The sequence below is a fragment of the Aptenodytes forsteri genome, unplaced genomic scaffold (assembly GCF_000699145.1).
Source record: "Aptenodytes forsteri isolate BGI_AS27 unplaced genomic scaffold, ASM69914v1 Scaffold136, whole genome shotgun sequence".
Lineage (NCBI taxonomy): Eukaryota > Metazoa > Chordata > Aves > Sphenisciformes > Spheniscidae > Aptenodytes > Aptenodytes forsteri.
Genome location: NW_008796111.1, coordinates 1,154,279 through 1,180,969, shown reverse-complemented (window position 1 = coordinate 1,180,969; position 26,691 = coordinate 1,154,279). Strand labels below are relative to the sequence as shown.

General features: G+C 43.7%; 2 protein-coding genes across 7 annotated transcripts in view; one reads left to right on the top strand and one right to left on the bottom strand.

Moving 5' to 3' along the window:
• WDR34 (WD repeat domain 34) overlaps window positions 1–7,912 on the top strand; it is a 23,743-nt gene extending 15,831 nt beyond the window's left edge. The window contains exons 2-9 of the mRNA XM_009287001.1: window positions 559–813; window positions 1,567–1,676; window positions 3,502–3,659; window positions 4,222–4,331; window positions 5,081–5,248; window positions 5,697–5,929; window positions 6,753–6,910; window positions 7,501–7,912. Of these exons, the coding sequence (XP_009285276.1) occupies window positions 559–813; window positions 1,567–1,676; window positions 3,502–3,659; window positions 4,222–4,331; window positions 5,081–5,248; window positions 5,697–5,929; window positions 6,753–6,910; window positions 7,501–7,739 (1,431 nt within the window). The 3' untranslated portion in view covers window positions 7,740–7,912. The remainder of the gene's footprint in view (window positions 1–558; window positions 814–1,566; window positions 1,677–3,501; window positions 3,660–4,221; window positions 4,332–5,080; window positions 5,249–5,696; window positions 5,930–6,752; window positions 6,911–7,500) is intronic.
• The window catches only part of SPTAN1 (spectrin alpha, non-erythrocytic 1), a 51,203-nt gene continuing 32,420 nt past the window's right edge, over window positions 7,909–26,691 (bottom strand). For 2 of the 6 annotated variants that reach the window (XM_019474077.1, XM_009286897.2), the window contains 28 exons: window positions 26,207–26,351; window positions 25,908–26,089; window positions 25,625–25,724; window positions 25,291–25,488; window positions 25,022–25,168; window positions 24,372–24,475; window positions 24,074–24,236; window positions 23,582–23,596; window positions 21,467–21,598; window positions 20,972–21,109; window positions 20,500–20,604; window positions 20,073–20,281; window positions 19,116–19,236; window positions 18,844–18,965; window positions 18,157–18,289; window positions 17,605–17,703; window positions 17,170–17,329; window positions 16,862–16,938; window positions 16,485–16,694; window positions 15,919–16,215; window positions 15,324–15,436; window positions 14,466–14,483; window positions 11,248–11,302; window positions 10,538–10,734; window positions 10,080–10,133; window positions 9,448–9,594; window positions 8,966–9,113; window positions 7,909–8,235 (listed from right to left, as the gene is read on the bottom strand). In XM_019474077.1, coding sequence (XP_019329622.1) covers window positions 8,110–8,235; window positions 8,966–9,113; window positions 9,448–9,594; window positions 10,080–10,133; window positions 10,538–10,734; window positions 11,248–11,302; window positions 14,466–14,483; window positions 15,324–15,436; window positions 15,919–16,215; window positions 16,485–16,694; window positions 16,862–16,938; window positions 17,170–17,329; window positions 17,605–17,703; window positions 18,157–18,289; window positions 18,844–18,965; window positions 19,116–19,236; window positions 20,073–20,281; window positions 20,500–20,604; window positions 20,972–21,109; window positions 21,467–21,598; window positions 23,582–23,596; window positions 24,074–24,236; window positions 24,372–24,475; window positions 25,022–25,168; window positions 25,291–25,488; window positions 25,625–25,724; window positions 25,908–26,089; window positions 26,207–26,351 — 3,715 coding nt within the window. In that variant the 3' untranslated portion in view covers window positions 7,909–8,109. Of the gene's footprint in view, window positions 8,236–8,965; window positions 9,114–9,447; window positions 9,595–10,079; window positions 10,134–10,537; window positions 10,735–11,247; window positions 11,303–12,606; window positions 12,670–14,465; window positions 14,484–15,323; window positions 15,437–15,918; window positions 16,216–16,484; window positions 16,695–16,861; window positions 16,939–17,169; window positions 17,330–17,604; window positions 17,704–18,156; window positions 18,290–18,843; window positions 18,966–19,115; window positions 19,237–20,072; window positions 20,282–20,499; window positions 20,605–20,971; window positions 21,110–21,466; window positions 21,599–23,581; window positions 23,597–24,073; window positions 24,237–24,371; window positions 24,476–25,021; window positions 25,169–25,290; window positions 25,489–25,624; window positions 25,725–25,907; window positions 26,090–26,206; window positions 26,352–26,691 lie in introns of all 6 variants that reach the window. The other 4 variants (XM_019474074.1, XM_019474075.1, XM_019474076.1 and 1 more) reach the window with 4 other exon arrangements.

Here is a 26,691-nt window from a genome sequence, read left to right as displayed (position 1 = left end):
AGCGCGGCCTGGGAGGGAGACCGTCCCCGCGGGGAGTTTGCATCCCTGCCGGTGCCCGGTCCTCGGGGCAGAGCCGGCGGCGGGTGGGCCCGAGGTGCCGGCGTCTGCCTGCTGGCTCTGCCCCTTTGCAGCATTTTACGAATTTAGGCCCTTTCTACAAATTGGCGAAGAAACACACGTGCAGCTGCCGCAAAGCTAGTAGTTTGAGAGCTGATAACACCGTGCTTGTCATCACGTTCGGTGTTTGCTATTTCCTCTGGAGGCTCACTGCCTTCTTCCTTTCTCTCATCCTCCCCATTCCGTGCTGTAGAGCACGTGGCCTGAATCTGACCGGCATTCAGGCATCTCTGTCTCGTATCAGATCACGTGAAGGTCACAGATACATCACCGGCACCTGGACAGTTATGGAGGCACCCTGCTTTTAACCATGAACCAGAGGTGTGCAAAGGTGCTTGAATGTCTCTATGACATGCCAAAAAGGGGAAGGTGCTTCGAATGTTTTGTGCAGCACTCTCTTTTTTCTGTTTGGATTATAGAGTGTCTGTCTTCTTTTACTAGAAAAGCTGCCAGACTGGGAAAATTTCAACAGCAGAAACTGCAGTACAATCTCATACTAGCCGAGATGCCGGCGTGCAGACAGATCAAAGTAAAGATGCTGTCCAAGACTTCCAGCAAGAAGTCCAAGTAGATTACACTAGCCTTCTATCATTCCTTCAGAGAGTGGAGGATGCTGTTATCAAAGAGCTAAATAAAAACTGGAAAAGCCGTGCCTTTGATGGCTTTGAAGTGAACTGGACAGATCAGAACGAAACAGTAAGTTGACACAATTCAGATCCTTGTCATCGCCCAAGCAGAGCGGGTTGCAGTGGCTCTAACTCGTCACTTCTATTTCTTACTGCTGAGATTGTTCTTTCCAGATTCTAATAATTAGAAATTACTAGTTGTTGTTTTCTCCAGCTTGCTTACAGCCTGGCCTTGCTTGGTAAAACTGTTCTTCCTGCCAGTGACTGTGTTGCAGCAGCTTTGTGAGAAGGAAGCCTGCAGTTGGTGTAGGCTTATCTTCAGCTTCCAGTAGCCCCTTTAGAGCAGGCCAGACTAGCGGTTATCTAGGAACAGTCGCACTCAGTGATTCGGCAGCTCTTGCCATTTAGATTATATGTGTTTAGTGTACAGTGCTCAAGAGTGGAAGCAACTTGTGTCAGTCACTACATGTTGGTACAGTCGTTTTCAGACCATTGCTTGTGAAGCTTAGCGAGTGCTAGACTCGTACCTGGGGGGCTGTGGTAAATCCTTACGGCACAGCCTTTCAGAGTTGTCGTGCGGCCCCTGGAAGTGTGCAGTCCGTGAGAACTAACTATGAAGCAACAGTTGGTTTGGTAGGGTCATGTGCTTTGTTTTTTTTTCCCCCCCCTATAGGAATTCAACAACTTTTTCACGGGTATCTGTGCACTACTTGGATAGAGGGGAAGCCTACGCTGTAACCACACGATCGTATGCAGGGGCATGCACAGATCTTATCTGTGTTGGGAGATTATTGCTTCAGTGCTTGAATTTGATCTCTTCCAGGTGTTGTGTTTGCATACGTTGTCATACCCAGAGGCTCAGGATCAAAACCTACAGGTTACCAGCGTCTCATGGAATGCAACCGGATCCGTTGTTGCATGTTCGTATGGCCGGTGAGTATCTGAATGGATTGAGAGCGCAACTGAGGTTGGTGTGACGTCTCAGGCTGACCCGAGTTTTAGATATGTTCGCTTCCTCTGCAGTAATAAACTGGACATATATATACACCTTGCGCAAGGTAAATAATTCATATTCAAAGAAACAAAATCTCAGGGCAGTCTTAAATTATGGCTTTTATTTCTTCAACCTTCCCCCCTGCCCCGAAAATGGATACATGTACCCTTGCTGATTTGTTTCTAGGTAGATTCTGTTTGGAAAGAAAATGCAAAGAGCAGATGCACTTGCAAATATACGTGGGTGAGGTTTGGAAGTACGTGCTTATCTTCATTGAAGATCGTGTTGTTTTAATGTGGTCTCTTAGCACCCCGGATGAACCTGGCACCCATTCACACATGCGCCTGATGCCACGGACATGTGCTAACAAACATTTAAGAATTTCTGAATTGAGAGTTGGACAAAACTCTCATCTAATCCAGTGAATGTCTGTGGCAGCCTCTCCTTCTGTGCCCTACTGCTGCCCTTACTCCTTTTTCCTTCTACTACCGTTTCCTTAGATTAAAAGCCCCAGCAAAAAGGGGATCCATGAGTGAATGCGTAGGGAAGAGTAAAACAGGGCAAACCTGTAAGTTACTTGCCCCTTCTGCTCTCCCAGTCTACAGCTGTTTTCAGATTAGAATGTGGTTTCTATGTCTGTGGTTACCCTCGGTAGAATTCCCTTCCATGAACTTACACGGCCTCTGTGAATCTGTGTAAACTTTTAACATCTATAACATCCTTTAATAAGGAGTTTCACAGATCAACCACCCATTGGATGAAAAATTGCTCCTTTTATTTGATCATATCTCTTCCAATAAAACAATTAAGAGCATCAAATAAAGGCAGTAGAAGTCAGGCTCAAAATAATTGCTTCCTGTCCTGGCCACTGACTGTTCTGTAGATCTTTGCCCTCCGTGTCATCTTGTAGCAAGACAGGACATCACATTGGTCAGTGTGGTGCTAGTGACAGAACACTTCGGTAAGCGTGCGATGAATGAAACAGAAATAATAAAGAAAGTAGAGTGGCGGGTGTCTTTTAGCATCCCAGAGTAATAATTCATGAGCCACTTGTGGCAAACAAGTGTGATGGGCATAGGATGGGATTGAAATCTCTAGAGCTGGGGTGCGTGGCGTGATTTATTAATTCATGAGGTGGCAGTGGCAAACAAGTGTGATGGGCATAGGATGGGATTGAAATAGCTGGGGTGCGTGGCAGGGTCATCAACACCATTTGGTGGTTGTGAAGAACGTTCTCTGTTCCTGTGGAGGCACCTGGGCTTCAAATCGTGCTGCTGATCTCAGGCCAAGCGAGACTCAGTAAGTCTTTTCAGCCCCTATCAGTCCTCCAGGTAAGGTATTTCCTCGCTGTGTATTCTCAGACCCGGGATCTTTGAGTGCATGTTTAGAGGAAACGTGGCTTGCAACTCAGCCAGTTTGCAAATCAGCAGCAATTTGGTCTCCTTGGATTTTCATTCCCAAATGCTCACAGCAACTTTCTGTATGTGCCCTTTAGATTGTTCTCGTTATTTGAATGGTTAGTGGATCTTGGAATAGCGAATCGTATCTGAGATTTACTTGCAGGCACTTTGTTCTATAAGTACAGACGCATACTGTATGTATACTAGCCTGCAGAGAAGTTTCATCGCCTCACGATCCCTTCACCTCAGTTTTCCTTCAAGCCACAAAGCAGCATGTTTAAATGACGAGTCAGGCACACCAGAGCTCTGCTAGATGGATTCTCCGAGGAACAGACAAGGCAAGACGTGGCTTTGTCTTCTTCAGGTTGGACGGTGGGGACTGGAGCACAGAAAAATCCTATGTCTGTACCTGGAATCTGGACAGAAGAGGGTTGAATCCGCAGCGCCCTGACCTCGTGGTGGATGTTCCCAGTTCTGTCATGTGCCTGGCTTTCCACCCCTCCCAGCCTTCACTGATAGCTGGTAGGTTGCTCTTACCTTAGGTCCTATCTGAAATGTACCCTTATTTCCTTCAGCTTGGATCATTTTTTTTCTCTCTCTCAGCTCAGCCTAAGATTTCTTGCAGAAGTAATGGTGTTGCAGCTCCTCAAACTGAGGAACTAACGCTCGCCAACATCGATAAGTGCAGTGTTGCTTCTGGACTGGGAACTGGGACTTGCTCTTTCAGTCACATCTGCCTTTGTATCATCTCCTCAAAGAAAGATGATAGAAGGAAATTCAGCCCTGGGTGTAAGTGGGAAGAGTGTACTTATTTTGGTAGAGCTATATTCTCTTACACCAGAGCTGACGGTACCCTGTATATAGCTGCCGGTCCCCTGAAGCTGGTGGGCCTGTTTCCACCAGAGCTTCCTTTGTCACCCTTTCTGCTGAGGACTGCTACTCCCAGAACTCTGGTCATACTCCCTGGCAATAAGAAAAGTTATCCCCGGTTCTGTTGTAATAACAGCGCGAACTGCCTCTTGCATTACTTGTGTTTGTGTGCTCTTAGCCCTTAGATGTTTTATTGGTTTCTTTGTCCTTTCAGGTGGCCTGTTCGGTGGGGAGCTGGTGGTGTGGGATACCAGCAGAACAGAAGACCCCGTGATCTGGAGGACGGGGATGACAGATGACACTCACACTGATCCAGTCTATCAGGTAACAGAGAACATCTACAAGAGCCACAGCTGGGGGAGCCGAGAGGTGCCATTGCTCGATTTCATACTTTCAGTTCCTGTTCACCTTACTGGTGCTTTACCTGAAGCTCTCAGACAGGCCGCTACATTTCAGCGGTTATGTTCTCTTTTGGTTGGCTGTTTTTCCCCGAATCTAGCTACTGAACAGGCATTTGCTGAACTGGACACTTGCAAGTAAAAAATAACTTCTCTCTGCACAGGATAAATGAAGAGTAGGCCTGTTCCCGTGCTGTAACTGTTTATTGATGCAGATGCAGCCAACAATACTTGCAGTGGTTGTCGTGGTTTAACAAACGTTAAAACACGCAGGGTCACAATTTGTCATGCAGTCTGGCTCCCTAGTGGTTTTTGTCCTTCTGGGGTACTGTGACTCTGGGCAATCTGGGTATTTTCTCATCTGAAAGTCAGGAAAACGCTGCTGTTCATAGCTGGGTGAAAGTGCTATAAATGCCACGTCTCAAAAGCGATGGCAGGTGAACCACAGAAGCTGCAATACAGAATTCAGCCCTGAAGACCTAAACGCATTTCTCTCCTAGCATCTACGTCTGCGTGCCAGCTCCCAGCAGAAGCTGGTTTGGTACCAAGATCACCGGCTGCTGCCTGGCTCTGCTCCCGTGTTGCCTTGGCGGGTCAGGGGACCGCAGGCTGCCGGGTGCGGGCTTGGCAGTCGTGACAGTCCCCCTCGTCATGAGCTCGTGGTATTTGGAACAGGTTAACTGGTTACCTGACACCAAGCACAGAAACCACGCCCGGCTGTTGAGCGTGTCGACGGATGGAAAAATCCTGGTGTGGAGGGAGGAGCGAGATGGTCGGCTGGCCTTGGCCGAAGGATTCGCCATGGTGGCTCAGCAGATCCCTCGCAGCACTCAGCTGAAGAAGGTGAGTTCAGCAGTTCAAAGAGGGCTGAGTTGAGAAAAACACTCTCAACTCTGGAGCCCACGTGGCAGAACTCGCCTTCCACATGAGAAGGGCCAGGAAAAGCCCCTTTTGAACATACGCACTAACCCTTGATCCCCATCTCCTTTCCCATACTGGAATCACTCCTTGGGAGACTGGCAACAGGCGAGGTTTTGCTGTGCTCTGAAGAGAAGCTGTTGGGATGGAGAAGAGAACTTACTTATAACAACACTAATTCACAGGAATCCCCTTGTAGGAGGATGCTGCAGAGGTTAAAGGCTGCGCAGTGCTACAGACATCGTAGCTGGTGCCAGTTGTGCAGTGAACAGCTCGCTGAGTCCCTGGCAGGCTGGGTCATGCTGCTCTAACCGCACGTGCGTTTCACTGGAGCCCCCAGCTCTCACAACAGCTGTGTCTCTTTTTCTCCCAGTTCGCCTGGGGAGAGGCAGCCGTTGGTGTGACCTCACTCTCTTTTTCACACTTCGATCCCCGCGTGTTCGTTGTCGGTGTGGAAGGCGGCTATTCCCTGAAGTGCTCCACCGCAGCAGAGACGTTGGCTCTCCATCGGGCAGGCAGTTCTGTTCCCCTCAGGGCACCAGCGGAGCTCGCCTTCTCCCCGCACGGAGGGCCGGTGTACTCCGTGAGCTGCTCGCCCTTCCACAGGCAAGTGCTGTGAATTAACACCGCTGCTGCATGCTGGACACAAATTACTGCCTGGCTCTACACGTCCATTTTTCAAATAGCCCCTGGGGGGGCGTGTGTGTACAAGTTCCAAAAAAGGGTCACCTGGCCTTGGGAACTTGATCAAGTAACTTCCCGTTGTAGGAAAAACAATGTTCACTGGCTCTGGTGAAGCTGCCCACTCCGATATGCTGCGCGTGGGCACAACACGAGTGACACAAAATAGCGTTTGTACTCGGGCCAGCACAGAACATCAGCACCTTCCTTAGATCATCCCAGACGTTAATATTAAAGAGCAATTTAAAGACAAGGGGAGGAGCTGAAAAAGTCATTTATTTATCAGTGCTTAAGTGATCTGCCCACCAGAAGTCTAACTAGTAGCTGCCAGAATTTAAATTAGAAGCTCACATCTCTGCCTGCATTTACCCACCATCCACGGAAGAGGCCCCAAGCCGTGTTTCTATGAAACATGCTGACAGCCCGGGTTTGCATTTAATTTGCATGAGACAAACACAACTCTAACAATGCCCGTCTCTGGATCAGCAGTTCTCAGGCATCTCTGGCCCACAACCCCCCATCAGTGGACAACGCGAGCCCTCATTAAACTTAATTGAGGGCAGTAACAAAGCTGTGTCTCTACAGACCGCATCCCAGGGTACAGCTTGGAAATCGCCGCTTTAGGAAACACATTCAGACCCTGGCAAAGCAGTAATATTGTCCAAGATTATGCTCCTTGACTGATTTTTGTTCTCTATCTTTAGCAATAAAGCCAAAAGAGTTGTTTCTTGCTTCCTCCCTCCCCCAGGAACCTCTTTCTGAGCTGTGGGACTGATGGACAAGTTCACTTGCACTCCATGTTGCAGACACAACCCCTCGTTTCTCTTCAATTATCAGAGAAGTACCTCTTCTGCGTACGCTGGTCTCCAGTTCGACCACTGGTCTTTGCGGCTGCGTCTGGGGAAGGCAAGTAACTGCAGGTGCCTATTCTCAGACACAAGATTAAGATTGTGCCGAGTATCAATTAGTACAAGTCAGTTGTACTGATGAGCATTTCCCACAAGCAGAGAGCAAGGACCGTTGTTTGTACTGTGCAATAACGGAGTCATTTCTAACTAGCAAGACAACTTCAGTCACAGTTATTTTTCACTTTTGATGATACCTTTACTTCTGTTGCTACAGCCGTTCACAGGGCTATAGCACGGCAAGATTACCGTGGCTAAAACTTACTTCAAGCGTCCTTGTTTTTGACATTTATTTCTAGAGCTAATGGTTTAAACGAAGAAGTTTTTCCCTAGAAAACTGCCCAAACAGTTTTGAGTTAAGGAACGGAGATTTCACAGAACTCGGCAACCTGGTTTCAGGTCTCTGACAGCAGAATAAATCTGCGCTGTCTTGCAGTGACGTCAGCTATCTGTCACGGCCTAGACACCATCAGAGGGAAGGGGAAACGGGCTAAAAAGAAAAACTCAAGTTCCAGACTAAGCGGATACTCATCTGCTGTTAAATGCAAAGTCCGTTGCCATAAAGCTGCAACAAATGTTTCTGTTTTATAGGAGATGTGCACCTGTTTGACTTTGGGAAGAGCTCGCAGAAGCCCGCCGTTTCCATAAAGCAGGCCGCGGGCGAGTGCCCCGTGTACTGTTTAGAGTTTAACATCAAGCAAACTCGGCTCTTGGCAGCAGGGGATGCTACCGGTACAGTTAAAGTCTGGCAGCTGAGTTCTGACTTCACTGAGCAGGGACCCAGGGAAATGAATCGTCTGGAGCAGCTGGCAAGCGAGATCACGGACTGAGGCAGCAACGCAACCAGCTGCATGAAGCTTGTTACTGCTCTGACTCCAGGAGAAGTCACCCACACACCTCTTCCACAGTGCTGCCTGTGAAACACACGTAACCACGACAGCTGGAGTTTCATCCACATTAACAGCTACATTTGCATATAGCCATTAAACACAAGATGATGTGGTTCGACCAGTAACTTTTATTGAAGCACACTGCAATATGTTTGTTTTCCCTAAGAGTTTTAAGCTAAGCAGTTTAAGGTTACATCATAAAGTAACATTGATTATTGTAGAGCACAAAGAGAGAGAGAGAGACACATGCAGAGCTATAGTCAGCAAACGTGAGCATGTTCTTTGCATCTTCTGGTACTAGTGTTTTAGATCAATTCACAAAGAGTGAACGTGTAAATTCTATGTAGTCGTAGGCAGAAGGAAGTTCTCTGCCCTTGCCGTCCATGTAGGGCTTCATGTGAGAAATGCAGTAATCGGCTTGTTCCCGGGTCAGGTTCTGAAAGACAAAGACAGCGCGGAGGTGGAGACGGGCATTTTGAGGCCGCGGATGGGGCGTTTACGAGCAGCCTTCCCATTCCTGGGGGCACACGGCTCGGAGCAGAAGCCAGAGCAGCAGAACTACGCCCGGCATGGAAATGCTCTGGCTGTTCACACTATTTGGTTAAGGGTTGGGAAGTCTGACCTGAGTCTTCCCACCAAAGAGAAGACAGAACAGGTAACATACGAGGAAGCAGTGCAACCTCTTTATTTCTCTGCCAGCTGGTGGGATTCAGACAGGAAAAACTTGCTGTCTTGGCAGGGCCGCGAGAGGGAGGAGATGTTCACACTGTCTAAGCTTAGGCTTAAGTTCCTCCTTTGAATTGCTGTCTGGAGAAACGTCTCCCTCTAGTCTCCCAAACGATTAAAGGAAAGCATTGAGTTTCTGAGGACAGACAGTGAATGCAACCCCTTCCCAGACCTTTGAGTAGCTCTTGTTTTACTCAACCCGAGTAGTTCTTTGGCAGTTAAAGCTTTTCCTCTTCCTCTATAGAGGAAAGAAAGCAACTGGGAAGGGCTGCTACCATCATTTCTGTGTTTGCGGCAGAGGATACCTCTGCAGGTTCAGAACCGACTCGACTGCAGTGCCATGAACCTCCAAGCAACTAGTGCTGGTCTTTGTTAACAGTCTACAAACAAAAAGCCTCCGTCTGTTCCCCCCTGGTGGGCCACCACCAGTGTACACTCACTTGGTAGAGCTCCTCCTTGGTCACGTAGGGCTTCCCCTCTGAGCTGAGGGCACGGAAGGCGCTCTCGATCTCCTCGCTGGATTTCACATTCTCTGTTTCCCTGCTGATCATAAATGCCATATACTCCTGCAGCGAGACGTGTCCATCCCTGCCGGTGAAACACAGCGTGTGAACACTGCCGTCCATTAATACCCGGAGCACAGCGCTTCCATACCCTCCTGGGAGGGGCTTTAACTTTTTTGGGAGGAGTGAAAGTCTTAACGCAGGAGACTGTCAACACCAGATCATTTTCTAAATTTCTTCTTCACAAATGTCAGTCTTGCCTTCATAAAGACACCTTTACATGAATTGTTGTGAAAACAACCATAGCCTCTCCACAACAGGAGCAAGCACAGCTCTCAGCCTGTGAGAGACCTTCCAGCCAACTCCCCTAAGGATACCGATACAACATTTTGTAACATAAAAAGGTCCAACCCACGTACCTATTGGGGTCTACAGTGTCAAGAATAGACTCAAACTCTGGGTCTGGCTCTCCTTCCTCAACCATAGGCAGGTCGTAGCCGAGAGAGCGCAAGCAAGACTTAAACTCCTGGTGATTAAGTCGTCCAGATTTGTCCTTGTCGAAGTGCCTAAAAACATAAAAACAAAGCCCACATTTTTAAGTGTCAGTTGTTGAGTACCGAAAGCTGTAAAGTGGGCTGAAAACGAGAACAGATTATAACTAGCCCACTATTCTGGACAAATGAGCTTGAATCAATAAATAGTTCTAGCTAACATACATAAAAAGTAAGCATAAATACTTTGCTTAAAAAGCACCCAGAAATGGCTATATCCCCAGCTGGAATTCACTGGCACTCCCAGTTCCTGCACCACTGTGCCCACAAGCGAGTGTGCCCAGGAGAGGCGCTCAGGCGGCTGTGGCTGCACCCCGCCAGCAGCGGGTGTCTCCGGAGGCTCCTGCCATCCGGCAGAGCTCAGAGCAGCTCAGCACAAAATTGGGCAGACAATAAAGGCGCTACAAACAGATCAGTCAGAGAATCTTGTGAACAGGAGCCATCCGTGTGCCAGAAATCTCTCACAAGCATTCCTCTGGCATGCTTTCCTTGCGACTCACTTGAACATCATGCTGAACTCCTTCAGAGCCTCCTCGGTGACTCCAGTCGTGTTTCTGAAAAGGAAGCAGCAAGGCTAGTGAACAGTTCCTAAACTGCAGAACTCTGCTGGAGTCCATCTGCCCCAAGCCAGCGTCTGCATCAGAAGGTGAGGACAAATGAGCGAACAATACATTACATCACCACAGCTCAACAGAATAAATCGATTCTTCTAAGATCTCGTCATTGCTAATGGCCAACAGGAACTATTTCCAAAACTGCTAACTTCATCCCTCTGAAGAGAGCCGGGAGGCCGTGGGGATTTACGAGCTCACTACACCCATTAGTCAGAGCACAGGAGAGACTCGTTAGCACGGATCACACAAGGTTTGTTTTCAGACACAGGCAGGTCTGTCTCCGACCTTTTATCCCCCCCCCCCAAGTTAGATACACTTTACACTGCACATGAGGCAGGCAATACCGAGCTTGAATCTGCTGTTCCAGATTGTGCTGCATTCTCATCCCCAGCTGGTCAAGCTGGTCCCACTGCTGTGCCAGCCCCACGGTGCTGTGTTCGGTGTATTTGTTGTCCAAGATAAGTGCCTCTTCCATGGCTGCTCCAAGGTCCTCAATCTTCTTCAGCTGGCTCCTCATAGCTCGGATCTCCTGGTGCTTGCGCTGTTAGGAGGGAGTGAAGAGGAGAAAAATTGAGGAGCACAAAAAAAACCCCACCCTTAAAAAGTTAGAATGCAGACCGGCAGGGGACGAACGGTCGTCTTTTTCTGCTGGGATTGTATATACACATGTATTGGGATTTGTAAAATAGTATTCAAAACAATGTTCCTCTTCATGCATGCTGTTGGAAACCAACAGGGCTTGCAAACCAGTTCTTGAGCCAAACCCCCCTGTTATTAGGGAAACGTGCTGAGAATAACTGTATCCTCTCTGCCCTACCCCGCTCGGTTAGAAAAAAAGAACAAAAAGGAAAACTACATCAGTGTTGTTTAATGGCTTGTGATATAAGTAGACATCAGATACGTAAATAGATAATCCCAAAGGTCTCTTCAGTACTCAAAATGTGTAAAATCAATTAAGATTTTACCACATAATTACACGCATTTCCATTCCCACCCTGTGTTCCCAAGTCATCGGTTGGGAAAGGTGCTTTAGCAATAGGTGAGCGTTGCTTACTTTAGTAGCTTCCAACTGCGATTCCAGTGTTCCCGACTCCTCCACCATACAAGACCTAAACACAGAATCACAGTGAGAAAGAGCACTTATCCCATAAAAAATGGCAGGTGGGGCTTGAAATTAACAGTCCTTCCTTGAAATTAAAAATCCTTACAGCAGTATTGTTCTCCTGTAGATATTTAAACACTCTTTTTGTGTTTTGTTTATTCTGACTTATCCTGTTTCAGACTGACACATGTACATCTTGTTTGATTTTTAATTCTTTGTATAGTTAATTTCTAGCCCCATTTGAAAGGCAACACGATCAGCAGCCACACTTCATGCCAGATCCAAAGCGCCCGCTTTACTGGACCTAATGAAATTAGAAACTTAGTGCAGTCCCACCCCGCTCCACCGTGCCCAGCACACACACGCACACACGAACTACAGGTGATTCACTGGAGATGGGCTGTATTTGCCAGTAAGGTACAGGAGCTCCACAAAGGTGTGTTATGTGGGGATAAAATGGGGGGGAAAAGACCTTGAAGACTACTGGTTTGATTGAAAAATAATCTTAATATGGCACAAACACTGCAGAAAACTACAGACCTCTCCTCCACGGCAGTGGTTGGTGGACAGTTGCCTTTCCCGCCCCACCTCTCCCATCCTGCACCCAGAGAAGCTGAGGCATGGCCACTCCTCTCAGTCTGATTTCCACACTAAGCTTCTAGGCACACTGCAGCCCCCGCACCAGCATATAAAGATCACCACTGTGGTGATGGTCTCCGAGATCTACTTCATATGGACTAGCTACGGAAAGTCTCTGGATGCTGCTTTTCCCCCCAAGATCCTAAGCAACCTTGAAGCAGCAGTGTTTAAAGAATCTCTGTCCTTCCAACATGTGTGGTGAGAGTTCATAATGAACGTCCTGTGCACGGACAGCAAGTCTGGGCGCTGTGCAGGTGAGCTGTCCTCTCCTTTGACTCTCTGGTATTTAAGTTCCTAAAACTTAAGTCGCTGGTATTTAAGTCACTAAAACCAGGTTTTCATCCCCACTGAAATCTATCCTCCTACATGCTTTTGAGCTTCTTGAGAAGGGGATTTCAAGTGCTGAATCACTCTGTAGCATTGAAAACGCACGAAACATCTGGGTGTTTCTCACCACAGGGTTAAGGCTCAGATTCAGTGCACATCTAAAGAGCTGAAGCGCACGCCCAGAACCCTGAGCAGGAAGCTGGGAACCAACCGTGGAAAGAGTCAACAGGGAAACAAACCTCCAAGCATCTCTAAGCCGTGAAAGTTAGTTGGAAGGAAAGCGAGCCTTGGAATTAAGAGTGCATTTGAAAACCAAAGTGAGATAAGAAAATAAGAGGAAAAAACCTTCCAGATAGATCATCCCCAACTTCATACTGATAGACACGAATGACACGACGATATGCTATGCTAGTCAAAGAAAAGAAACCAAGTAAATTCCAAAAAGGAAGAAAGAAAGAACAGAGGAAAGAACACACCCAAACACGGCCACTGCAGTGGAGCCACACTCCAAGCCAGCACCACCTTGCAGCAAACACAAGCAAGTACTTAATGAAAGGAAATTATTCAAATGCTGGGTGCACATACACAAAAATAATCTGTTATTATTTTCGTGTAAGTCACAAAAAATTGAGTCTCACTAAGAGATTAATCAAAGTCTTGCAGTTAACTCATCTACAGATTCTTTAAAGGCATTCTTCTTCCTCCCCTCCCCAAAGAAAACCTCCTCCAGAGGCAGCGCTGGGTGCACACAAGCAGCTACGGCACACTGAAAAGCAAGGTGTACGCATGGCAACTCGTATCTCGAAACTTCTCTGAAGCTCTGCCTGCCCTCTTGCCAAGGAAGGCTAAGCACAGCCAATGCCTCTCTGAGCTAAATCTGCGTTTTTAATCTACTAACGCAGAATTAAGGACAAACTCTGCCTGGCTTATCAGCAGCCTTCTGGTAATTTGTTCAGCAAAAGAGCTTGGCATGGTGATCTCGAACTCTGACCCTACGTCTTTTAGCAAATGGCTCCTTTCTGTTTGCTCATTCTTGGATACCAGAACTAATCTACAACACTACTTTACAAAGGAGCAGAGAATTCAGCATCCGTTCCAGGGAAATCTGCGCGGTTCCATTAAACTGTACAACAAAAATGGGGCAAATTATTTTTATCTGGCAGAAACAGCAGAACACAAGACATTGTGATCATTACAGAGCAAATAAGAAGCACAGTTATCTGCGAAGATTCCACCCTTTTATTATGAAAAGCCTTCTCTCTCTATAAGAAAGGCCCCTGCCTCCTCTCCAGCACTTTACACAGGCCTCTGCACCAGGCCCATACACTATTTGTTCGCATTTTACATTATGTCTTACTACAAAGCTTCGATTGTGCTGCAGATTTTTAATCCTGAAGACATTTAAATGGACAGACACACTCTCAGAGGGTTTGGCAGTCTGAAGGCATTTAAAGATTTTATTATTTCCTTTCCCCTTCTTGACAAATGACCAGCATACATCCTCACCAGGAACTATTTCCATGGACACGAAGTGGACTTAAAACTGCAGGCATCAAACTGCCTGCAAACCCAAGCAAGTTTGTGGGTTCGTGTGGGAAGGTTTTATTTTCTCCTATCAAGAATATAATCTTTGTGGGGCATGGTTATGCAGCAGATTAAGAAACGGGCAGTTCATATTTGCGTACTACAGAGTTTTAATAGACATCATTTCAGTCAAGCCTCTTCCTGGGGAGTCTTCACTCCTCCTTACCAAAAACGGTCAATACTTCGGAGCTTTGAGAACAGTTATAATGGAAAAGTTTATTTCACTACGCAAGTCTCCAAGTGCTGGAAAACTAGGAATGTCAGCTGTTTTCCAGAGGCAGACTATCCTGTGTTCTCCCCTATCTTGTCAGATTAAGAGCCTTTTCTCATGCAAGCCCCCAGAGAAAGCAAGAACAAAAGTTAGGACTTCCATGGTATGCCAGTGGCTACCCGTTAATAATTTCTTGTGCTTTTGACTAGGAAATTGTTATGTTTCTACTGGTTTATACTTAATCTACTCCAAAATCTTGTTTCCTGTGTCTGTCCACCTCAGCCACAGGTTGCTCTTTTCAAATAAAAGGGGTTTCAGCGCAGCTTTCACAAGCAATGTAATGACAGAAGGAAACACACAGAGCAGAACACATCACCAAATTTTTAAAGATATAAAATTCAATACTAACCCATCTAGCAGATAAGTCCTGTAGAATGTGAAGATCCAAACATCAGGCAGCAGGACAGAGACAAGACAGTAAGAGAGGGACAAAGATTTGGGTGGGAAGCAAACATCAAAAAGTTAAAAATCGTATTTATATTTCATTGTTTCATGAAGACACATACAGAACTAGCTGTAAACACACAGAGACAGAGAATCACAGGATTACATGAGAACAGAACTCACCTCCTCTGAACCACAACCAGAGTGCGTCAGAATTGGCTAGCAGCACTGTCTGAGCACGGTTACCTCTGTTTTCTAGAAACATGCTCTTCAGTTCACTGCAATTCTCGACCTTGACATTTTTTATTTCTAACGCAGTTGTTAAATCTTTACTCCCTAGGCAAGGATATTATTAGACAGCACCCCCAGCAAGTGTTTACAAAGTAGTCTTACGCTTTTTTCACAGCTTCTTTCTCTATTGAAATTCTAGCGAGATTTCTAATACAGAAGGAGCATTAACAGAAACGCCACTGGCACTTCACACAGTCTGCTTCTCGCTATGTGCTCCCCATCCCCTCCAGCTGTACTTCGGACTAGTTCAGGAATAACTGGAGAAGAGTGAAGTCCTGGATAACTGGAATTACTGCAGGAAAATGAATTCAGAAGCAGAAACATTTTTCAAGTCTGGTGTTTCAGGGCTTTCCTCTTCCCTGTGGCTAACAGGGCCTCCCTCAAATCCCAACTGCAGGAAATGAACGAGTCCTGAATAGCTGTTTTTCAGCAGGAGACATTTACAACTTAGACAGACCGAAGAGCTGTAGGACAGATACAAATATTAGCTGAGGAATTCTTTAAGGGCAGCTCCTGGGAAGACAAACTGTACCTGGTCTCCTGAATCCACTGATGGAAAGCATTAGCATGCTGAGCAAATTCCTGGCGCAGTTTGTCATTTTCTTCCTGCCTTCGCTGTTCCTTCTGCAGCTCCAATTCACGTTCCTGAGAAATGAACAAAATTAATTTCAAACAGAGAAATAACGTGATTGTCCTCATCCTGTAATAAAAAACAAAAACCAAGAGCTGCATACCAGCATGGTTCTGAAGCTCAAAACAAGACCGAGGGCTCAAAGAGTGTCCTGGATACCTAGACAAAATCATCTAAGATGACAACACAGAACATTCCTACTGAAGCCTTGAGAACTGGAATTGAACCAGCAGTTACTTTTCTGCATAGCATGGACATTAAATATTTTATAGTTAGGAAGCGAGGGACGTGTCCTTTGTCTTTTGAAAGACTGCAAATGGAAGACCTTAAAAACAAGTTTATAGCTAATGGAATTTTTTCTTTGCTCCCAAGTTTTGAGATATTTCCATCTGTAGTATAGTGACAAACTCTTGTACTGATTATCTTGGAGGACAACTTCCAGGGAAGACTTGAAAGGTCGTAAACTATGAAAAGAGTCTCTCTGTCTCTGACTTGCCTTGATAATTTTCTGCAGATTCCTCCACGTTTCTTCAAGAGCCTCCATAGTAAACCAAGTATATGGGTTGGAGGCTACACGGAAGCTCTTGATCTGGCGATCAAGCTCTGCCAGCTGGTTGAAGTCAGCTTGGGCAGAACTAAGTGAAGAACGGAAAGCATCATGAGCTTCTCGCAGTGCTTTGATTTCTTCCAGCGAGTTACAGCGCACAGGATCTGTCAGGTCCTCTTCAGCATTCTCAAACCAACTGTTGAAGGCAGACGCCTTCTTTGCAAAAGTCAGGAACAGATCCTCAACCTTGAAAAGAGAAAACAATCCAGTTGTCCAGTTCAGCTATGCAGTAATGCACATATTCTATATGAGTTGATCTGGAATTAACATGCATCAATGACCGTTTGCCTTCACTACTTATTTCTTGCAAACGTCTAAAAACTTCTTATGACAAGTCTCCAGGACCTCCATAATCATTAGCTGCAAATGAAAAAGCTGCAGAAGTTGCAAGCGTTGTATGTTTTTTTCCAAAGAGAACAATTAGGTTTTTGTAGCCCCATGGTTTGGCCACTTACCTTTCTGAAATGCTCCTGAGCCTCCAAGAGTTTCTTTTTCCTGGCAGCAGAATTAGCAAGTAGCTGATTCCAGCGTTTCATCAGGGAAGCATGCCGAGCCTCAATGGCCTTTGACTGGATATGTTTGGCTGCTAGTAGCTGGTCTTTCAGAGCAGTGATGTTTGCAATTCCCTCCTGCTGGAAAGCCTGAAGTCCAGCATCAAAAGTTTCCTGAAGCATTAAAAAAAAAAGAACAAAATATTTTAGATTGTATTTTTATTTAACCATTCTGATATCCTGTGTATATTTCAAACATAAATACCAGATCCTTGTGTATTGCAGAAGCGTTCACTTGTTCTCTCCATCACTTAGGGGGTGGAAGCAGCATTGACACTAACCTGTTTGGTGAGTAGAGTTTGCACAGAAGAGAGGTCACGTCCATAATCATCTGTCTTCAGACTGTTTTCCTTCTCACCTGAAAAATGAAACAAATTTATTAAAAATGTCAATGTCTCTATCTCAAACATTCCCTCTATTCCAAATCAGGTTACCTCAAAAGCATAAATCGGGTATAGCACTGCTGATTACTTTGGGTTTAGGTCTGCTTGTTACAACAGCAAGCGAGAAGGTATTTGAAGTCTTTTGAAATGAAAGAGCATTTCAAATTTCTTTGTGACAGGGTACTGTGCCCCAGTACAGAACATACCTATCCATGACTCCACTACATCTGCTTTCCAGTTGAACTGGAGGAAGGCAGAGTTCTCATCCAATTTGGCTTTCCTCTGAGCTGCTGCTTTCTCCAGATCTGACACTTTGCCTCTGAGGCCCTTCATCTTGGCAGTGATGTTCTCCTCATGGTGATTGTTCTATATGACAAGAGGGGAAAAAAAAAAAAAATACACACCATATGACCTTAAGGTCTTCCAAGGCATCCAGTAAGTTGGTGACAGAGCAAGGACTTCAACTGAAAGATTTTGTCTGAGAAATAGCTTTGAAAGCAGCTTAATTGCTGCCGCAAAAAATGAGTAAGAGCTCTTTTCAGAGAGATGACAAATCAGTCCTCAGAGAAGAGTAAGTCTTCTTTGACATGAAAATGTCCTGAGTAGCCTTTGAAGGTTTTTCTTTACCAGTTTATGCTCACCTTTTTAATGAGATCCTCTCCATTAGCACAAACATCATTCACTCTGTCTTTGTGGACAGTAAAATCAGTCTCAAATGCTTCGTGCTTTTTCAGCAAGCCCTGCAAATACAAGACACAATCACTTTTAAAAATAATTTCTCACTACTTATTAAAAATAAAAAACAAAAATAATTTATTGTTATAAATCAGCTAGCGTAAACTTCTTCTAACAAAAACTATTAATCTTAGCTGGTTAGCACAACTTGCTGTTTTTCCGTGGACAAAAGGAGACTGATATTGACTTCCAATATAACTTCAGCCATTTGAATTAACCAGGATTGCCCATCAGAGGTCAAGAGATGCAAAGCTACACCAAATTGCAAGTAATTTCTACAGGAAATAACATACTTGGGATGCTTTTATAAAATGAATTCATGTTTTTTTACAACGTAGGCCTTCAAAAGGAACCAACAATAACCTCTAAATTGGAAAGACAGTAAAGAAAAGGTTCATTAAGCTCTAACCAACAATAATGCAACAAGAACAACAAAGAGGTGACAACTTTCTCCATACCTGGATAGCAGCAAGGGTGTCCCCATAATCCTCGCTGGCTACCAATGTCATCTTCTCATTGATCCAGGCTTCTTCTTCCTCAACATTTGCTACAAACTGCTGGTACTCCAGAGACTCCTCTAGACGCTGACCCCTATACAGGAAAAGAAAGGTAAAATTAGTCAGAGTGTTGCTTTATGGCTTTTACATATAAGATGTAAAAACAAATTACAGCAGCAGAAAACCTAAGAATGTACAGAGACTGAACCCTAAACACACAATCATTCACACACCACTTCTCCAGCAGCAGACTGCAACGTCTACAGCTCTAGAGATTCACTAAGCCACAAAGCCTGCAGCTATTGAAGGATTAAAATGAATCATTTTCTCCCAACAGCTTCTATTCAAAAAAACATCCTGGTAGTGGATTAAAGCCAGTTAATTTCAAGTCTATGGCTTCCAACTGGTGCAAGAAAAGGCTAAACACAGCATACCTCAAAAAAAGACCCATGTTTCTACTGAGGAACATTATCACTAAAACTCTTTTCAATTGTCTCCAAGAGTCTGTCGTCAGTGACATGTGCTATTACATCATATTACTGACTAATGATCCAAACCCTAAACCCCTGAAATTCAGTAAATCTGGTCATTACGAGTCCATGTAGCTGTTTTAATTCATAGAATTTTACAAAAACATGTCTCACACACCGAGCAGCTGCCAACTGTTTTAGCTCTTTCCAGTGATCTACAAACTGAGCCAGTCTCTGCTGTATCTCCTCCTTTCCAATTGTGTTATCATCTGAAAGCTTCTTACCAGTGTCTAGAACACCCTGCAAAGCAGAGAAACACAGTTAGTGGAACATCACTTGCTCTCACACATTCTTTTTGGATTCCAGCAAACCTATTGCTGGCTTTCACATTTGCCAGAAGCAAGAAAGACACTGCTTATAGAAAAATCTGTCAAGGAGAGAGGCATCTACCTGGATAGCAGGTTCATGGGCAGCTAATTCTGCTTCTAAGCGCTTGTGTTTTTTCCTAAGGTTCTGCACACCGGTTAGGTCTCTGCCGTAGTCCTCTGAGCTAACCAACAGCTTCTTCTCTCTAAATTCAAGAGAGAAGAGAGAAAGATAAAATTTGAAAATTACTTCCATTGGTCAAACCTGACAAAAGAAAAAAACCCAAACCAAAACCACTGCAAATAAGGAGATGTTCCTCATAGCACAAAAATCTTGGATGTAAAAAATTGTCTGCGTGAGTTATCAGCAAACAGCAGCTAGCTCCTGGCAGCACATTCAGGAGTAATGTGGGGGGGAAAGAAAGAAGGTGACAGAGGGCCTATCATTTCTCTCTGAAGGACAGAGCTTCTCTTTCCTGTTTTCTTTCCAAGAAGATAGATACCTTTTGTAAAGTTTACCTGCTGTTGTCCAATTTTATTTTTTTATTTTACAAGCATGACCAAAAAAGTGCTCTAATTTAAATGATTTCAGTCAGGCTCACTTCTTCCCTTCTCCCAAGATACTAACACCAATATGGAAGGAGCATTTGATTAATTACTACAACTGGCTAGAACAAAAAAAAAGTACTTCAGACTGAAAAAGTAAGGTTTGAATTTTTGTTAGGAACTTTCCCAAAAAGAGTAACCCCAAATTTCAGCTATCTGGTCCAGGTCTAAACAGCATTACTTTTTCCAGTACAGAGCTTCCCTTCTTGGGGTTTGACCAAAGAAAACTGTAGATAAGAAGCCACACCCAAGCTAGTGCTGAAGCCATTTTGAATATAGTTTTCCTTGACTGGGGGGCAAAGGTGATTTCTTGTAGAGACACATACTTGTGGAAACAGCAAGTTATAAAACCATACTACAGCCTATGAATGTTGCTAGGAAGCTGGCAGTGAGCACGTGGCCCCACGCCAGAGCCTAGAACTTCCAAAATACACACTTGATCCAGGACTCCTCATCATCCATATCACGGAAAAACTGATGCAAACGATGGGACTCGTTCAGCTTTGCACGGCGGGCAGCTGCCATACTCTTAATCCTCTGAAAGCGCCCATTAATGGTCTCACGTTTATCCTTTACTTGGGATGTATCAAAAGCACTGCTGGTCATCAAACTGTCAGCCTGACTGTTCAGGTCCTTCAGACGATCCTGGGAACGTGGATGAAAAAGCGTGTGAATTGCTTGGATCTCATTTCTGTTTGTTATGTCAGTATAAAAATCATAACCTGACTGCTGTGCAGAGTCACAGTTTTTATTAAGAAAACATGTTTCAACAAGTATACGACTGCAGCACGTATTGAAGTGGTATCTGTAGAATTTGCCGATTACTATGATTTATCTTCCAAAACTAAAAGAGAAAGCAATACCTCATGAGCAGATATATCAGCTTCCAGTAATTGGTGTTTCTTCAGAAGGTTGTTAACTGATGCCAAGTCCTTCCCATAGTCTTCAGATGCCAACAAAGCCTCCACCTGGGGGTGGAGAAGGAAAAACGGGATGGGGAACGAGTTGTGTTTTCACAAAACCCTTGAAATTATAATGTCTTTAAAACTGTGCAAATTAATTCTCTTCTCAGTTTTCTACAGTGTGGATAAACCTTTGCCTCATCACCTGTTGAACTCCTAACAGATTCTATGCAAATATGCTTCTTTTCACCTTATTGTTTATAAATAACAACATAAAAACATCCACAAGATTTTTAGTCATAATAAAGATTTTTTCAAAATAAATCTAGACTTGCTCAAAGGTGGACTGTGCTCCACAACATCTAACATCAGCAAAGGGAATAAAAAATTAGAAAATCAAGTCTTGCAAGTAAATAATCCCAATCTCAGTTACCTCTGAAAGCCAGAAATCAAAGTCCTTGATTCCGGTATTGAAATTCTGTTGCTTATTGGCTTCTTTCAGTTTCTGACTCTTCTCTGCTGATTTCTGTACCAGGAATTGCCATTGGTCAGCCAGGGCAGCTAGGCGTGCCTGTTATAAAATGGAAAAGATAAATGCTACAAACGAAAAACATAAGTTCCGATAAATGCAAAACCAGAATAAAGTACAAGTTCGGCTCCTGATTCCAGATATGCAAATTACACAGTCACTACTTCATGCTGCCTAGCTTATAATTCAGTTCAACTTTTACATCCCGATCACAGGATCGGAAAACTTCTCACCCTTGAGAACAAAGCAGAATGATTACCCTGATTTCTACCGCATAGCTGAAATAGAAAAGCTTCTATAAAACAAAATTTGTTTTTGAGGGACACTCTCCTCCCCCAATTTTCCAAACACTTCTCAAAGCAAAAACTAAGCAAGTCTTTTAAGACTTGTTGTATCTACCTTCACAGCATCCTCACTGCCAGCACATGCTCCTCTTTCAATCAGAGAGTTCCCCATATCAATGACTCCGCGGATCCGATCTGCGTTGGCATGGAGCTCAGCTTCAAAGGCTTGGTGTTTCTGGTGTTTGCTCTGAATATGACAAAAGCAAAACTGTTAGAGACTGGACAAAGGGCTCCTAAATTGTTCTCATGGGCCGAGAGGAGAGCGCAAGAGTTATCTACAGACATAAAGAGGTTTCTATATAGCCTGAGCTAAAGAAGTTATCTCTCTCAGTAAGAATACTTATTGCTCACTCAAATAGTAACTCTCATTAATCTCAGTAATCATCAAGCTTTGACCTAGCAAAACTGTCCGTGAGCTGATACATACAACAACTCAGGCAACATCTGCTGCATTTTACAGATGCCCATGCACCATTCCTGGCATTAAGCTTAGCTGTTACTCAAGTAAAGCTTTCTCATTTTCAGTGCCATCACCTCTGAAAAGCAGCAGTTATACATACCCTAAGCAGAAGCACAGCAGATCATCCTTTCTACTCCTATAGTAATTTCACAAATTTCCTTTTCCCTTCCTCATCAATAGGTAATTAAGAGAAATCACTGCTGCAGCTGCTTTCTGCACAGTTTTGATATTAGTCAAAGTCATACCTGACCACATTATGTATTAAAATCGTGAATTAACAACCATAAACTCTATAAAAACCCTAAGCAGAAGCACAGCAGATCATCCTTTCTACTCCTATAGTAATTTCACAAATTTCCTTTTCCCTTCCTCATCAATAGGTAATTAAGAGAAATCACTGCTGCAGCTGCTTTCTGCACAGTTTTGATATTAGTCAAAGTCATACCTGACCACATTATGTATTAAAATCGTGAATTAACAACCATAAACTCTATAAAAATTACTGTGAATTATTTGTTAAAAAAAAATACCTCTGCTGAGTTGAGAGCACCATGAGAACAATAGGAGCCTTGGTGTGGGAGGAAGTATGCAGTTCTCTCTCATATATACACTATCCATCCACCCACCAGGAAGGTAATAGCAGCACAAAAATGACAAGACAGAATTTACAAGTATTAACTGGAAATGCTAGTAACGTTGGACATGGGTATACAATGCCCCGAGAGAATGGAATGAAAGGAAACGTTAGACTAAAAATAAAAGATGGAAAATACTATAGCGCTGGCATGAGAAATTCTGCATGAACTGCTTTATTTTGGGAACTGTTAATCCTGAATGCTGAGATTATAAAAACATATCCTTCAGAGCTAGATTTACCAACATGTAAAATTCAATTAAAAAGCTGCCAATTGCATATCTCCATATAATTACCATGACAACAAATCCAAGACAAGCCTTTTTGGTTTAATATAAAATTCTCATTTTTTCAACTAAAAAAAAAAAAAAAATTAATGTACCACAGCCTAAAGCGACAAATGACAATTCTTTCCTTTCTTACTCTAGTTAGCTTCCCCTTTCTTTGTTCTGTCTTCTCCTCCCCAATATCCTCATTTTACTCCACTTCTTGGATTCTTACAAGTCCTGTCAGCTTTCCATCTGGTACATATCTTTTCTGGAGTGTTCCTTCTATATTATTCCCTTCTATGCCACTGCTGCAAGAACTAAGCCGTCCACATCTATCATTTTATTGAATCCTCCATCTTCAGCATTTGATTCTACAAACGCAAGCTAACAGAGTTGGCATTGTGTGTCATGTGTTAAACATCACCACTCTAGATCCAGACAGGAGGATGACAGGCCCAATAGCCAAATTTCTGAAAAAGGAGGATAGAAACCCATTTTTCTGTGGGCTAACGCCTAAAAAACCCCACCAAACTACATCACTAACGCACCACAAATTAAACAGATCATGCAGAACACCTGCAAAACGAATACATAAATAAGTAATGCTGAATAGGCATTAACAAAAAAGCCACACCCATAACATGAAGATCAATAGCTGTACCTGGATGTAAGTCAAGAACTAATAGAAAACAAAGAGATTGCATGGACTGATGGATGGAGCAACAGACTGCAACCAGGCCTTGTGCTCACACATAAGCTATACAAAGAAAACAAGTTCACATACCAGGGCTAGTCCAAACTACTTACCAGCAGTTTGGAAAGCTATAAAACAGATTGAGAGAAGTAGTTCAGTGCATTCATACTACTTCACAAACCAGTATTAAAACATAAGAGGTAACTTTAATTAATTATTCCTTAATAGTGAAAAATAAATGAGACTTCACATTTTAGAACATAAGACAGAGATGAGACCCAAGAACTCGATTTCCTTATTATCTAGATGCTGGGAGAAAGACAGAATAGCTACTCAGGGGTTTCTTCAGGAAACTTCCTGCTGCAGATACCACATATCTTATTAATTATATGCATCAATAATTACCAAGTGAGTTCTATTTTGGGTCTCCTTTCATGCATAATGTAACTTCCATTTTCTCCTTGTTAAACGGAGACCATGTCCAACATGGTGTATAATTCTGTTATCACTGAACAAGAATTCCTGAGCATATTTTTTTCAAACCAGAGTATGCTTTGCAAAGTTAAAAATTGTATTTTGATTTTTGAGCTGAGAATCATAGTCACCTGGATATTTGTGGGATCCTTATATGACTCATCACTTGCAGTTTGGAGCTTTTCACTGATCCAAGCTTCTATTTCATCCACATCACGACTGAACTGCTGGAGTGTCTGAGATTCTCCTAGCTTCGATCTCTTTTCAATCATTTGAGCCTTCAGACGAAGCCACCTGTATGCAATTAAGTACACGTTGAATCAAAAACTAGGACTGCACATGGCATCACATTTAACAGCTACAAAATGTTGCCAAAGAGCACTCTCTTTCAGTGAGTATCTGCATCTCGTCTAACAGGGCAATACTGACCTGTCCAGAACCTCATTGCGTCTGTTAGCAATGACTCCTTTTGCATAATGATCAGCAGAGATCAACTGGTCGGCAAAAGACTGTAAGACAGCAATTTTCTCTTCCTATTGAAAACAGAAGCCATAAATTAGAACTGTGGTTCCTTAAAGTCAAGTGATGAGCAGGGTCTGCAACGGAACAACACTTTTTTTTTCTTCTTTAAATATACATTATTGTAAATGTGACTCTATGAAGGAACTCTATCTTCTGCAGGACTGGGGAGTTCAACTTCAGAACATCTTTCACCTGTGGTGCTTAGGAAAAAAGTATCTTTTGGACTTTAAGCTACAGCAGTATGCTCTCTCAATAAAAGTAGGCAGCTTTCTCTTACAAGAAACTGAAAATACACCTTTTTCTGTTGTAAAAAAAGAAAGTAATTTCAAATCAGTAAGAGATTTACACAAATACTTGCCACTATTCCTACACTGTTTGTAGGCAGTGAAATACATCCCTATCTGCATTAGCCGCTTCTAAACTTCTGCAGCAGATCCCAAATGGCTGAATATTTAGAACTGAACTTTAGAAGCCATACATGGTAGTAACTTATTTTGCTAATAATCCACATAAGAAAAACTACACTATTTTCCCCTTACTTCAGCTACACTCCTCACCTGGACATTGATTGCCTTATCAAAATCTTCATGTTTCTTGATGAGTGCCTCCACACTGTCTAAGGAGTCTCCTTTATCTTCTGTATTTAGGAAAGCCTCTCGGGCAGCCATCCAGTTTTCAGCTTGTTCACAGTCCCGATGAAACAGCTAGGGAGAAAAAACTCCAAAGCATGAGAAAGACAGACAAGAGCACTGCTCGTCACTATAAAAGAATAAACTTTCTTATGAAAAGAGGAATTATTTTTCTTTTTAGAAATGCAGCAGAGTACCTGTAGCTCTAGGCACTGGTCTAGCATCATTCTGCGCTGAACCCAGGCCTTCTCTAGGTCTGTCCGTTCTTGTTCTAGAATATCCAGTTTCTCCTTGATCTCTGGGCTGGCATAGTGTCCATGAGCCAGAAGTTGTTGTCCAAACTGTTCAAATGCCTGGAAAGTGCCCGCCCTTGCATCTATTTCAGTGCGGTGTTCCTGCAAGGTACAGAGATGTGTGATTAAATAAATAGATGGCAGAGCTTGGACTGATCTGTTTTTGGAACTCTAAATGGAAAGTGTCAGAAAAAGAAACATTTTTGATGTTTATGATACACACTTATCTTTCCCATACCTGGTGCCTTTCCAGTAAAGCTTCAGCTCCAGTCACATCCTTTGCAAGTTCATCTGAGGAGACCAGGCCCCGGATTCCATTGATCCAAGACATAAGGTCCCTGTGAACACACATTAAGAGAGAATTTTTCCCTCCCTCCATTGAAATAAGTCAGAACAGGAAAAACAGTCCTTTTTTGAACCCTCCCCAGAAATATTCCTGTGGAACAGTAAGCCATATATACTTCACTAATAAGATACCAGACAGACAAATTGGGCAGGGCTGGGGGGAATAGCATCTTTACCTGAAGTCGCTGAGGAAACGCTGCAAGTCGTGAGAGTCTCCAAGCTTCTCTTTGCGCTGGTCAGCACGTTTTCCCAGACTACTCCAAGCCTGATTCAATTCAGTACATTTTTCTTGGAGGTCTTCAGCAGATTCTGGATGTGACTGGATCAGACGCTGGGCAGTTTCACCAAGAGAATTCACCTAGAATTAGAGAAAGGGAAATAAACACAATGGAGACAAAAAGAATCTTTTCTATAGTTCAATCATTTCTGCTAGATAAAAAGAAAGCTTTTGGTTTTGTCCTCCTCACAACCTCACCTTGTCTCCAAGAGCTGCCAAGTCCCTCTCAAAGCCTTCATGTTTGCGCTGCAGAGCCTGCACGCTGGCCAAGTCGTGTCCATAGTTGTCTGTATTTAATGCTTGATTCTTCTCCTCTATCCATTCTTTTGTTTCATCAGCATCTCTGATTTGAGTGAAGGGAAGGCAAAAAGAGAATTAAAATGGAGGTCATACTAGGATCTCTGATACCTAGCAGGTCACCGATTTCCTGAGAAGCTCAAGTAGTTGATGGTTCTATTAAATTATTTCCCAAGATGACACAAGGGAACTTTGGCAAAATAGGACAGTAGTCCAGATCTCCCAAGCCCGCAGCAATTCCACGCTTTTTATGTTAACAAGTCTTTCTTTTTCTAGGAAGAATATAAAGAATTCTTGTTGGACCACCAGTGGTCCAACTTCCACTGAACAAGCTGGGGATTGAAGTGCAATTTGTTTAGAATAGGTCCCACCGTGTTTTAGAACTC